General features: G+C 47.0%; 1 protein-coding gene across 1 annotated transcript in view; it reads right to left on the reverse strand.

Annotated features, from left to right (window-relative positions):
• Window positions 1-14,434, reverse strand: part of LOC146861307 (formin-like protein 2) — a 393,344-nt gene extending 378,910 nt beyond the window's left edge. Inside the window, exon 1 of the mRNA XM_085646227.1 lies at window positions 13,836-14,434. Coding sequence (XP_085502353.1) covers window positions 13,836-13,952 — 117 coding nt within the window. The 5' untranslated portion in view covers window positions 13,953-14,434. The remainder of the gene's footprint in view (window positions 1-13,835) is intronic.
• Window positions 14,435-14,763: the final 329 nt, after the last annotated feature.

Raw genomic sequence — 14,763 nt, forward strand, 5'->3', positions numbered from 1 at the left:
CTCTGGACAACGAAAGGCTTTGAGCACTGGGATACGATCGGCATTAGCAGAGTGGGGGACCTATGGGTTAAAGGCGCTGTTAAATCCTTCGCGGCGCTTCAGAACGAGTACGAGCTTAGTGAAAGGGAGTTCTTCCGCTATGCCCAGGTTCGGCACGCCCTACTCTCTGTCTTTGGGGAGGGGACCACGGTCCCTGTTGCTTCGCCTCTCGAGGACCGTATACTCGACGGACACGTGCCCGACAGTACTATCTCTCTGATTTATAAAAAACTAATACATAATCGGGCTGATCTCTTGGTGCGTCTTCGGGAGGCGTGGACGGGGGATGGGGTTGAGTTGGATGACGAGGACTGGCAGTCTGCGCTGTCATCCCCTAAGGAGGTTGCCATCCCGGCCCGTCTCCGTCTGGTCCAGCTTAAGATTTTCCATCGTGTCTATGTGACGGGTCCCCGTTTGGTCTCGATGGGGTTTTCTGACGACGGGCTCTGTAAGCGTGGCTGCGGGCTCAGTGCCACCTTTCTCCACATCCTCTGGGAGTGCCGCGAGGTGGCGGAATATTGGCGCCAGGTGCATGATGTTATGAAACGAGTCACTGGGGTCGCTCTGCTGCCGGAGGTGCGCCGATGTGTTCTGAATGTGTGGGAGCCCAATGACTATAATGCGGCCCAGGCTCGGTGGGCGGCCCTTGGGAACATGATTGCAAAGAGAGATATTGCGCAGCTTTGGGGTTCCCAACGGCCTCCCACCGTGTCCGTATGGAAGGAGAACATGGACTGGTGCATGTTCAGGGAGAAGACGGTGTATGTGGCTCGTGGTAAACCGGGGGCATGGGGTAGAATCTGGGGTCAGTGGAATGTGTATCGAGGGACTATCTGTTCTCCCCCCCTGGTGGATGCGTCTGAGGTTGCCTTGTCCCCCTGATCCTTGAGGGTTCCTTGCTTAATTTGTTCATCTGTGTATAGGTTTGGTTATCCCGTGGCCCCCCCCTCCCTCTCAGACCCCCTTTTTATTGACCACCCTATGGTGGTCGGGTGTGGAGTTCCTCTGCTGTGGTTAGACGCCCTTTCAATGTTTCTCGCCTTGCTTTTTGGTTTTTTATTCAATTTTTTTTTTTAAAAGGGTGTATCCTGACGTCTCTTATGTGCAGTCTGATCTCCTGTAATTTAGCGGAGCCCCTGTGGGCCAGTCATTGTTTTTTGAACTGCTTGAACATCTCTGAATACTAGCGGCCGGCCCAGGAGGTTGTAGGCCCGTGCTTGTACCCTTTTTCTCTGCACAATAAAGCTTTTTTACCCACAAAAAAAAAAAAAAAAAAAAGAAATTGACAATGAGAGGACAGAGGGACGAATCTTGCCTTTCATTCAGAGCTAAAAGGGTTCGATGAGGGAGGAGCATTAGGCAATGCACAGGCATAGAGAGCAATGTTAGCCGAGCAGGCTCCTCGCCAGAAAAGGACGGCCTTTCTCAATGGATACAAAGTTCCAGTCTGCACGCAGGCAAGAATGTACTGAGTCCACTGCAAGGTTTCCGGTAGTAGGGAAATCAATTGTATCTATTTGAACCTATAGCCACAGGAGGCACTAACAATGTTTTCTGGCTGGTGTGACAAAGAGCAACTCTTTCACAGTCTCTGGAAGTTTCGTACAAATGGAATTCTTCCTCCATTGACCATTTGCTAGAAAGCGATCCAACAAATATGAGAACTTATCATCCTAATTTTTATGATATATCATCTGTGGCGTCTCTCAAGATATTTGGAATAAAATCTACAAAGTGATTCCTCATTTATTGTAGACTACAATCGTTCATCACAAGTGGCTAAAAGCATGACAGTGAAATGGACAGAGGGTCATTACGACTCCATCAAGTTACTTAGTTTTCAAGTTGGCTGCCTTTGTGTCACAACTCCCTTGCAGCTTATTGGTTACTCTGTGCTCTGTAAGCAGTGACGAACCTCCTGCACTTACAGAATGGAGGGCAAGGGTACTGAGCAGTGGACAGGACACTGAAGAGTTCCAGGATGGGACAGTGCTGAGGACAGGGATGGACCGTTAAGGTTTGAACATGGCAGCGAGACAGGACAATGATGTTGGTTAGTACAGGGCATGGAAGCAGAGCTGGCAAAGACAGGGCTGAGAAACTGGGATAAAAAACAAAGTGGATGGGGTGGGGCTGAGGATCATAGACAGTGAATGGGACTGGGGAAAGTCAGCGCTGGGAGCAGGTTACTGAAAGGAAGAACTGTGGGTGCGTTCTCAGCCCTGCCCCACTGAACCAGGGCAGGGCAGGCTGGTGGGCAAGAATGGGAGCACTGCAAACAGCACAAGAGAAAGGGATGGGTAAACAAAGGATGAAACAATGCATGAAGAGAGGGTACCCCGAAGGGAAGCTGGTCAGCACAGTTCTAAAAAGCATGTCTGGACAACAGTGGAGCGCAAGCAGGACAGTGTTAATGGGTAGGTCACTTAATGGGGAGCAGAAAAGGGAAGAACTGCGTGGCATCAATATATACAGGAACACAATAGGGCTAGGATGGTTAGGACCACTGAAGCTAGGACAGTGCAAAGGTGTGGACTGGACAATGAAGGCGGTGGAACATAGCACATGCATGGGGAAAAAAGCAAAACCTAGGCGCAACATGAGACCACTTGACGGAACAGAGCATATTACATGCCGAGAGTCAGTTTGGGATGCTCAAGAGGACACAATGGTACAGCACTTGTGCAGGGCAGGGACAGCAAAGAGGAGTAAAGTGTGATGGATGAGTAACTAGGCATGGGCACTGAAGAACAGCCGAGCTTACAGTGACAACTAGTATAAAGTGGTCAATGAAACGGAGGGGAGCCAGGTAGTCATGGATGTTGGGAGATGCAAAGAAGGGGAGCGAGGTGGGACAGTGTTGAAGGCAATGTTATAAACGAATGAGAGAAGCCATGGAGAATGATAAAATAGACATTCAAAGGTTCCTCATTAACTTGAGCTCCTTTTTTACGTCTCACCTGGAGTTGCAGCGCGCATGCGGTGCTCGCTCTGCAAGGGCCTCTTGGAATCAATACGGTTTTAGAAGTTCGCTTTCTGCTCCGCCCGTAATTTTCATTAGTGTGCATCATTTTGCATCACCAATTATGCTAAACGGGGTGTTATGATAGTCCCGGAAACTTTTTAGTCGCTCCTGGTTACCACCCTGTCCACTTTTTTCCCCACCCACGTGGACTGGATCCTTTACTGGCGGCGTGACACGGTGGGTTTTATAATGACTGTTGGCACTTTTTTCTTGGCATTATTTCCGTGTGGGCTGTGCGTTTGCTATTAGGTGACATTTACGTAATAATGTTTTGTATTAGTTCGTGCTATCTGTTAATTCATTTTAATTATTACTACTGTACGCTTGGGGCTTGTGCCGATATGTTCGCACAAAAGATAAGCACACGCAAGCGGCATGGAGCTTGTGCCGATAGCTGGCGCTGCTTGTTTTTAAGTTACATGTGTGGTCCGCTTTCACGCACGGTCCTCTTTCACTTTCGGGACCGCAAGCACTATATTTGTTATTTTTCTCTTCACTTCACGCGTTTCTCTTCTTACACGTTTCTACTTTCTCTTCGTCTCTTTTCACCCAGTCTTTCTTCTACACAGTTTCACACCTCCCTCTTTGACATTCTTCTAATGCTCCCTTCTCTTCCATTGTTCCACCGCCCACTTCCACCCAACTACTTTCCCTCATTGCTTCTCAGCACGCCCCCTCTAACCTTCCCTAACTGCCGCAGTCCCACCCCCCCGTGCTCCTCTTTTTCTCCACGCCACGTTTGCTCCTCTGTTTGCCCATGCCTCGTTCGCTCCTCTTGTTCTCCACGCCATATTTGCTCATCCTTTTCTCCACACCACGTTGGCTCCTCCGTTTTCCTCAAACGCCCTCTACATTTCTCTTCCATGCTCGTTTCTTCCCGGACAGGGGCATATTCCCAGAATCCAGCGCCTTTCCCACTTGAATGTGCCCTGGACCTGACCTGCTCCTCTCCCGGGACAAGCTGGCACATCTCATAAGATGAATGCCACCTGCGACCAGGTCTTCCCTATAGCTATACTGGTCACTGTGTCTACTGGTCCCTTCTTATCCTTCTGCCATGCTTCTGCGGAAAAGCGTTGGCAAACTGAACGGGTCTGCAAAATTCCAAGTCAGACTTATTGATGGGTTATAACAAATCCAAGCAAGACCTATAGGCTTTGCCAATGCTGGTTAAGATTGTAAGTATGGGGTGAAACGCCCTAAAATGCTTAGCACAGTGAACTCTAACATATATGACCTTGCCTTGAAGGCACAGGGACTCAGGTGAGGGGTCAGCTGGGAGCTCGCCGCCCCCGTCCCCAACACCGGGAATGCTGCTTCCTTAGAGGGTGACTGCGTGTAATCTCACCGGCCGCTGCTACTGCTCCGGTTATGTGGATGTTTCACAGCAGAAATGCCTTTAGGCTATGACTTTATTCGGAATTTTTACTTGAAATTATTGAATTTAAAATGAAGGTTCTGCTTTTCAGGAAAACTGTTAACAGCCAGAGCTGTTATTCGCTCCTTGATTTGGTGCTAAACTCCTTATGTGAACGTGTGTCCATCTAACTTGTTTTAATAGATTACAATTTCCTTATGTAGTACATTAGTAGCTCGGTCAGTTCTATTTTCTTTGGATACTGGTACAGTGTTTCTAAATCTGCATTTAGGAGTACAATCCAAACTACAAGTACCAGAATATATATTTTTTAAACAGGTTGGTGTCTCTTTTCACCTTGCTAGGGAAGGGAAAAACAGTTCTCTTTACCTAGTACTGGCACTACATATCCAGCACTCGCAAACAATGTTTCATTATGTCTGCCATGGGTCTGAGACTTATTGTAACATCATTCACAGGATGGCCACATAAGGTAACAAAAATGCACATTACTTTATAACTTTTCAACATGCTGCACAGCAGGTACACTGCTCTACAACGAAATGAAATGAAAAGAGTTTTTATATAGCGCGAACAGCTGCCCTGAGGCGTCCAGGCGCTAGTGAATAGATGAACCTTCTGCTGAGGTGGATAGCTAAGGGGGTAGGTTATTGTTAATTTATTTTAGTTGAAGAGGAAGGTTTTCAATTGCTTACGGAAAGTTAGTGAGTTGGACCTTAGATGAAGGGGGAGAGAGTTCCACAGTTTGGATGAGTTATAGGAGAAGGAACGGCCTCCTGATCTGGATCTTCGTATCTGTGGGACAACGGCTGGAAAGGCTTTGGAGGAGCGAAGCTCTTTCCTGGGGTAGTAGGGGGTAATCAGGGAGTGGTTGATTGCAGGCCCGGATTTCCAGAAGGCTTGGTGGGTAATGCACATGGCCTTGAACTTAATTCTCTCCCTAATAGGGAGCCAATGCAGAGTTTTTAGACCAGGACCTATGGAATTTCTGCGGGGGATTCCAAGGAGAGTGCGGGCTGCGCAGTTCTGGATCCGCTGGAGTTTATTCAGGCAGTATTCAGGGGCCCCTAAATATAGAGCATTGCTGTAGTCAATGCGGGACTGAATTAGGCCCTGGATGACTACCTGTTTTGCAACAAAGGGGAGAAGTGGGAGAATTTTTTTCATCAGCCTAATCAGACCAAAGCATGTAGCTGACAGTTTGGTGACTTGCGTGTTAAATATCAGGGATTTATCTATCCATACTCCAAGGCTTTTTATGTTGTCTCTGGGAGCAGGGGGGGGCGCCTAAGTTGGGGGGCCACAGAAGCTCTAAGGTGGAAGGGGCTGAGGGGCCGAGAAACATTAGCTCGGTTTTATCCCCATTGAGCTTTAAGCATGACTTTGTCATCCAGCTCTTCACCTGCTCCAGACAGGGAATCAAGTTGGTCGGTGATTGCTGACTGTTCCCATGCGCAAGAGAGACCACTAGCTGAGTGTCGTCCGCATAAGTGACGATCTTAATGCCATGCGGACAAACAATCTCTGCCAGTGGTCTCATGTATGCGTTAAAAAGCGTGGGACTAAGTGAGGAGCCCTGTGGCACCCCACATCCCAGAGGCTTGCTTGAGGAGACTGAGGCTCCTTCGAAGACTCGGAATGTGCGATCTTTAAGGAAGGACTCTAGCCAAGTTAGGGCTTCTCCTGATATTCCCAGGCTTAGAAGGCGGTGGAGGAGGATTTTGTGGTTCACCGTATCAAAGGCGGCGCTCAGATCAAGGAGGATCACTGCCACAACATAGCCTAAACACATTGGCAAAGCCAATAGGTCTGGCAAAACACTTATAAGGTCCCAAAGGCGAGACCTATTGGCTATGCCAATGCTTGTTTATCCTATATCTAAATGCAACCAGTCAACTTGTCAGATAAACCCATGTCAAGAGGTCTGCATCGAAATGTACTGAACAAATATATGAACATCTGGAATTAGGGTTTATTTTTGATACAAAAAATAAAAACTCAAATTAAAAATTCAAAGCACAGGGAGTTTTAGCTGTATCCTGTTGAGTGCTGGACTAAACCACTTTGTACGTGGGGCAGAGATCTAAATAAATGCAAATAATGAAGTCATGTATACAGTAAGTGCCAAATCACTTTTTTCTTAATATGACCCAACACATTTGGGATTTAAGCGAGGATATGACAAATAATGGCAATTAACAAGCATCCAGCGTGATCCCACAGTTCCACTACAGTTTGCATTTTTGCTCAGCACCGCCATTATGAAGGAATTATCGAAGTGAATTAGAGTGAAGTCAGGCATGCTGCTGAAACAACAAATGCTCAATGGTGTCGTTTAATTCCGGTATATTGTCAAAATGGCCAATCCAAAAAGAATGACTGTGGTGCTGTGTGCTGAGCAGTGCTGACACTACAGCAACAATACAATAAGCCTCCTCACCAGGGTCTTTTTAGAGCAAGCTTACTGCTCTCATTCAAGCGATTTGCAGCTCGCCGGTGCTGGCGCGAATGACACACGCGGTTTGACAGAATGAGTTCATACCTTTCTCTGCAGAGCTAAATTACAAAAGGTGCACACCAGACATGACAATAGCCGCACTGCCCCAAAAAATGGACTAAATCATGAAGCAGAAATATTCGGCTAATAAATTCTGGGGCCATTCTCACTAAAAATGTATCTAAAGGATTAGCGTACAAACTATTTGCATGTGGATGAGCTTCATGTTCGAAATCAATGAGAAGTCAACCTCACACTACACAACGCAAAAAAGGCAGTGAGGTTATGTGACGTTGGTGCACGCACCTTTTCACATGCTGAGGGACATCTCGGGCCATGATTGAACAACTATGTTGGCCACCATACAGGTCTACAGCAAGATCTCCACAATAAGAAACTAACCACACCTCGACTTTGAACAAGTGTAAGCAGTCAGTCCACAAGTACAGAGTTACTTAGGATGGCAAGAAGAACAGTCTCAATCACCAACATGTTCACTGCTTCAGCCCAGTGTATTAGACAATTGCAGATGTCTGAACTCACTACTGCATAGCTCCCGCAAATCAGAGTCGTCATAGTGAGGATACCGAACATCGCTCTAGGATTTTCTCGGTTTCTAGTGTAAGGAGTGACAGGAAAAACGCAGTTGGCAATGCTAGCCAAAAGTAGACCATTTCAATAGCTATGCAGTGGCTACATTACAGTGACCCGAGGTGACACACTCAACGAACACAACTCCTATTTTAGGAAAGGATCATAGCACAGGCAGCAATGTTGATTTCACCTGAACACAGTTCTGGTCTGCGGGTTCTAGGCTGAGGCTACAAGCCTTCCTGACTGTGCGTTAACTGATAGCCTCATTACTCACCACTGGGAACGGTGCGAACAGCTTCATGCGGTTCAGTATACCAAAGATGATACTGTGACACATGAATATCCTTTAAGTAGGTAGTCAGCATCTGATAGTGCAGCCTATTATGGATAGGACACCGCACCACGCTTTCAGTTGGGACATACTTTACAACTGGCCTTGCCCTGCCATTGGTCTAGTCTTCCACAAGTAATGGTGGCACTGCATTTCCTCTTTACATGACCTCTTCTGACGTGACTGTAGAGATAAAGAACTCGATGCCATGCATGCAAAGTTTTTTTCTGTCACACTCGCAATAAAGGACTCTTAAACAAGTTCTTCCTTTTAGTGTGCCCTTCACCATTCGCAAAGTGGGGCCATTTCTAAAGCAATTCTTAAGCGCTTGCCCCATGGATAGATTTTTTAGTACAACCGAAGTAGCCTTTCGTGAGAGACGGAGTTGCACACTCATCCCCCCACCCCATTAAAAAGATATGCCATTGGTGATACATGGAATTACAAACTAGCAATATTCAGAAGTTACATGAATAGATATCCATTCTGATGCCCACAAAAGTCGATTTTAAAGAATGAGTGAACTGTAGACAGAGTTCCTTGTGAATTCAAAGCAAAATTGATTTATCTACAAGAAGCTTGAGGGACAGCCATCACCAAGATCACTTAATTACTTAACAGCACCTCTGGACTTGATCCATTAGCTTGGTGTGTGAATTGTCTGAATTACTCAACAACCGAATGCGGCAGGGTAGGAAATGTCACACACAACACCATCCCTGCCCCCATCAGAAACTAACCAATTTGCAGGAAACACCACTTCCGCCCAAGCATCCCTGATGGTGTAATTTCCAGGAAACGCACGTGTGTGAGAACCTGGGGAGGCGGAGGCACAGCTGTAGAGTGGCTGAGAAATTAAGTTGTATTAAAGGAGCAACAATGGAGCATAAAAGCAAATTGTGAACCCAGTACCTTGGCATCCATCAACCAAATACAACCAAAGCCTGGCACGTGTACGCTGCGTTTCTTTGAAGAATGCACACACCATGTTTCTAGAGATCTGCGACTGCAGCCTTTGCAGATCTGATGAGCCCAGAGGCTTCTGGGACATTTTCAAACAGAAATCCGAGTTGGCACCCGTCTCCAACAACCACCGTTTGAAAACATCAGAAGCGCCTGATTAAAGAAAAGAATGGAAACCGCTGCGGGCAAAAGCATAACATGGCCAACAAGTAAACAAGTAAGAATATATGAAGGATTGATCAATGTACAGACCCAAGTTTGCTTATTTTCACTATCAGTTGCATGGAGTTCTTTATAGAGGATGAATTATCCAGGGCACCAATTGCTTTCTGACCAATGATCACAAAAGCATAACAGTCATGTAAAACGGTTAATCCACCTTAGAAAAGCCGTGTAGTATAAATGTAGACTGTGGATTTGGACTAGTCAGGCCATCTTCCTGTGAGCATATATGCAACAATTGGGAATAATTGGAAACAAGTGCAGCATGTCTATTTACGGTTCTATATAGTTCCTTTAGTGTCAGTAACGAGCCTGTTTCTGTGTACTTCTCAGTTTTATCAGCTAGAGATACTGGGGAAGAGAAAGAGGATTTAATGTGTCCAGGATCACACGATTCGGTTGAAAGGGGGGGAAGTCCTTGTCATAACAAGGGTCATTGGAATTCTGCTGCAAGGGTAGGACAAATTATGCAGCGTAATGCAGCACATTGTTTGACAGTATTGCTTCATTTTTTCGTTTTTTTATTTTGTGCATTGTACACCTGTTAACACTGTCTGGGCATTTGGTAGCACCTTATTAGTACCAGTTTAACATCTAAGTATAGAAGTAAGCGACAGATAAGTGACCAATCAAGCTTCCACTTCGCAGCAACAGGTGTTGCGGTTTTTAGCAACTTTTGAACCGTTTCAAGTAGAAACATTATTTGTTAAAATCTGCAGATTATGCAGCAGATGTTAGATTATGTAGTAAATGCGGCAAATCTCTACCTATGCCAAAATGCCACATTTCGCATAATTTTGAAATTTGTGAATTTTGATATTTTCCAAATAACCTTGTTATGTGAAACTCCTGAAATGCCGCCATTACACCACTGTGCGTAATTACGCGTGCCATTGGCTGTAAAACAAAATACCATAATTTCGAGGAATTACACGAAAGCATATTTCGCACACCCCTTGTCTGGATATGTCATTATTGTCAAGAAAACAACGTCATGGCCGTGCATATCCCTCTAGTCCAAGCCTCTCCCTCATAGTCACTCAATTAGGAACCAATGTCTGCAGCAGTGGCACACAAGCCTACCGATGTGACTAAGGCAAAAAATTGAGCATTCTGTACTGAAACTACCCCATTTAACACAAAGTTCTCAAGTTTCCAGGGTTGATGGCTCGGTAGATGGCCCAATCATAGATTCGTCATTTGCATTCCGAGTCTCGCAGTCCTGTTTATCCCATCAAATCAGGAATACTTAGCAAAAATCTAGAGTGGATGTGATACTTAACGCATGGAGTTGGGAAACTTGAGAACTCTGCGGAATACCGTGGGACAGTGAGCAGATGCGTGCAGTAAAATGTGTATGAACTTTGGAGGGGTGGGGAAGGGGCAACTATTCAGATACCATCTCCACATTCGGAAGTGAAGCCCTCACGAATAATTTTTTTATCAAACTCATGGGGTAGAAAGAGGTTTAAGTCTCGCCCTAAGAAACGTAAGCGCTTTACCCGACCCGTATGGACCCCTTAAACCAGCCATTTCTCTATAAATTAAAGCTTTTTGCTTGCCAGAATTTGTAGGCCCGCCCCATACATACAAAAACAAAAAACACGTTTCAGAATGCAAAGTTTTGATATCTACAACATGAACGTTTTGATGATGGGGCTACTGGGTAAACGGTGCCACGGCCACCTTCTTTACTTGTTTAAGATGTCATGCATGTATTCCACATGCGCGGAAACAAACTGCAAGATGAGACATTTCTTCCTGTTGTACAAAAGGAAGTTACAGCCATGCCTGCTGTCAAGGATAACAAATGACGTAACTGGGAATGAGGTGACAAATGGGAAGGCCAGGGGAAAGGACCTCGAAGCTGTCCGAGTCACAGTTTCACTTCTTAGACAAACATCTGTTATTCTTACAGAAACTACGCAACAACTTTAAGAATGGCAATGACACATCCAAGATAAAAATCATCTACTCCTTGTTTCCGAGAAGAAGAAAAAACACGAAACAGAGAGGTTAAGCTGAGAAAACAGAATGTGGGACTAAAAAACATGCTTCCAGTATCAAAACAGTGCGTTAGTGACTGAAATTTCACTGGAGTATAACTCGAGACAGCCACACCCTTCCCAGCTCGCCCACACTCTACTGCACACAGAGAAAGAGGGGCTGGGTAAGCATTCTCCCTGGAATCACTGCTTCCAATGCATCGCTTATGAGACCACCCTGGTGGTAATAAAGGTGACTCAGCAAGGGGGCAACACCTGCAATCAATACTCCGAGCATCTCTACACAGACGTACACAAAACCTAACACAGTCCCGGCGAAAGGTAACCCTCAGCCCACGGCGGCCGGAAACCACCCCGCTGCCAGGTGTGGGGTCAAATGCTTCCCAGCAGCTCGAACTGGGGTTCTAAAATGACAATGGTCCTTTTGAGTTGCAAATGAGATGCAGATTGCTCAGTTACAGTTCTTTATAGGATTGAAATGTGGAGATGTGCTCGGCTCGTGAAACCCTTGCATTGGAGGGACCCAGGCAGCCTCGTGCCCAACCAACATCGGGAACGAGACCACATGTTCATATTGCACACCATGTTGGGGCGGGGGTCCCTGCTTTCTCCCTTCTTGGCCTTAGATCGAAAATCTGTTCAAGCAAGAGTTTTGCTCCATTACCCCGTCCCCAACCCTGCCCTGGACAGACAATAGAGGTCTATCTACTTCCATGTTTGAGATCCACGTCGTGTGAAGGGAGGCGTGCACCTGGGGGGGGGGGGGGGGGGGGGAAGATGGCAGATAACCTGCGGTGTGAGGTGAAGTACTCTGACTGTCGGGAATGCAGTGGTTAAGAAAAGGAAGCGTTATGGCTGCGAGCAGAGAAACAACGACTGTAAGGTCAAATGCCTTGGGCAGTGAAAATACGATCTCGGTGTGAACAGGCTTCATTTCATGTCCCCGGCTGTGACAAGAAGTCTCCCCAGCTCTATACAGGGGTTCATTTTTCCAGTTTTGATCAGAGAACCCATCAAAGTACCTTCCTGCCTCGGGAATAACTACAGACTCCCCGATGCTTTAAATGTACAATAACGTGGCTGAGATTAAAATATCCATAGATACATACAGTGTAAAAACAAACAGTTCCTTGGCTGTGAGAAATAGTATAAACCATGCCTGCGGGAAATAGAGTGCCCTGGCTGTGAGCAGATCACAGTATCTGGTGCGAGGAGAATGGTCGTTGTAGCAATAGTCATCTGGATGTGAGCAAGAGTATAATTATACAATTCTGCGGCTGCGACTTTTTCTGCATAATTATGGATTTGCCACACACCGTCATCTGCTGCATAATAGCAGGTTTAAACAAAAAAATGTTTCTAGCTCAAACGGATCAAAAGTTACTAAAGACTTGGCATCAAGTGCTCGCGCAGTGGAAGGCCCTTCCCAAAGGCTAACTGGTCATCTTTCAGTTCCTTATTTATGTATTTGGTTGTTAAAGTAGTACTACTGAGGTGAAATCTTTGCCCAGGCAGTATTTCCATGTGTAAAAATGACAAAATGTTGAGGTACTAAAACAAAAACGTGCCGCATCACACCGCATAATTTCCGTTTTCTTGCTGCATAATTTAGTTAATCCTGCCTCATAATTGAGTGCCCCCATGCCACATAATTCCAGTAGCCCGGCGTATAATTCTCTCCCTGGGCGTGAGAATAGGTATAGAATCCTGTTTTGTAGATGAATAGATTCCTGGCTGCGAGCAGACTAGCCCTGACTGTAAGAACAAGAGCCCTTGCTATCTGTTCTATTCTAACTGCAACAAGTGCTCTGGCTGTGAGAAGAAGTGCTCCAGTTGTGGGTAGAGTTGGCTGCAAGAACTATGGGCGTGACTAGAAGTACACTAGCCTGGCTGCTTCTAGCAGTGCTCCAGGGCTCTGAAAACAAGTACAGTCACACGAGTGTGTGAAATGTTACAGCTCCCGGCTCTCATAAAGAGGCTGTAAGTGGGAGTAGTGTCTCCTGGCTATGAGTGATAGTCCAGTCTCTTGGCTAGGAGTGGTAGAGTACACACCCCTTGAGGCTGTGATAAATGCTGGCTGAGTAATATTAAATATACTGCTGCTTGAGAGTAACAGTACAGTTCTCTGGTGGGGAGTGACAGCACAATCCATTGTCTGTGAGTAATAGTGTGCATCCCCTTGTCTGTGAGTCAGAATACAGTCCTCTAGCCGTGATTAGCAGTACAGCCTCCTGGTTTTTAGTAGTAATGGCTGTGAGCTGTAGTACAGTCCCCTGGATAGTAGCAGTAGAGTTCCATAACATAGTGGTAGTAAGCTATACTACAGTCCCTTGGTTCTGACAGTAATGCAGTTCCCTACATGTGAGCAGTACATTCCCCTAGCTATGAGTAGCAGTGGTTGTGAGCTGTAGAAGAAAGTTACCTAGCTGCGAGTAGTACCGACCCCCAGCTGTTAGTAGTGGTTGTGGGCTGTAGTACAATCCCCTGGCTATGAGTAGTACAGTCCCTTAGCTGTGAGTAGTATCGGTTGTGTTGAGTAGTACAGTCCTCTAGCTGTGGGTAGTAGTGGTCTCCTAATTGTGAGAAATGGTACAGTCTGTAGGTGAGGAGGATATTTCACCGTACAGCTCCAGGCTCTTTACAGACCCACCTTTCCCCACCCGCAGGCCATGCCCAGCATTGAGTGAGTGCTCGCGGTCTGTGTAGCAGTTTCTGTCCAGAGCAAGCACGGGGGTCAAAGGCGGCATCGAGGAGATGCGGCCCGGCTCTGAGAGACTCACCAGCACTACGGCGAACCGTTCCTCCAGCTCGGCGGGGTCAGGCATGGGCAGCTTCAGGGGCATGCTGTGGGCTCTGAAGTCCGTCTGGGTGGAGTCCATGCTCCCTGCATTCCCCATAGTGCCGGAGGGCCCCGTGCAGAGCAGGGCAAGGATTCGCTCCACCTTCCCGTGTCACACACACCAACAAATGCAAAAAAATGGTATTCCAGAGAGTGTCCCCGTCCGTTATCCCCCGCGGCCCCGCAGCAGTCAGCAGCGGGCTCTCCGGGACACAGACTGTGTCAGCCGCATGCTGCCGCCCTGTCCTCCGAGCACAATCTCGGTGCCTCCTTGCTCGCAGGGGGTGGCAGGAAACCAGGATCTCATCCTCTGCATGTTGCACAATCCCCGCGTTTCTTCTGGCAGCACCTCCCTAGGATGATGATGGGGATGGTGAGCCGCGTGTGCATGGCTCAGCCCTGGTCCCTCCTCACTCCATAATCCCTCGGATGATGAGGATAACGCTGCTCCTGGAATAACGATGCTCGAGCAGCGCCCGGTGCACAAAGCTGGCTGGGCGCTCAGCACAATGCTGCTACTCCTGCTGTAGCACGGGGAGCGCACACACAATGCAGCCAGCCCGCCAGGCTAGCAGCCCACGGTGATACCGCAGGCCTCCAGCAGAGGAGCAAGAGAGTGTGCTTCGGGCCGATGCTACAACTGTAGCATGGACACAGAGAAAGGACTCTCTATGAGCACAGTGCCATGAATCGAGGAGGCCATTTTGGGAACGGGAGAACTCCCTGTTCAGGATGAGAGCTCATTCCAGGACGCTCTACGTGAGGTATTCCTGTTTTTCATGCCTTAAAGCAGTATCGATGGTACGTTTGTTGAATATTACGGCCATGCTGGAATGGGGAATTATCCTTCCGATTCAACGCCAATGGAA

The sequence above is a fragment of the Triturus cristatus genome, chromosome 3_1 (assembly GCF_964204655.1).
Source record: "Triturus cristatus chromosome 3_1, aTriCri1.1, whole genome shotgun sequence".
Taxonomy (NCBI): Eukaryota; Metazoa; Chordata; class Amphibia; order Caudata; family Salamandridae; genus Triturus; species Triturus cristatus.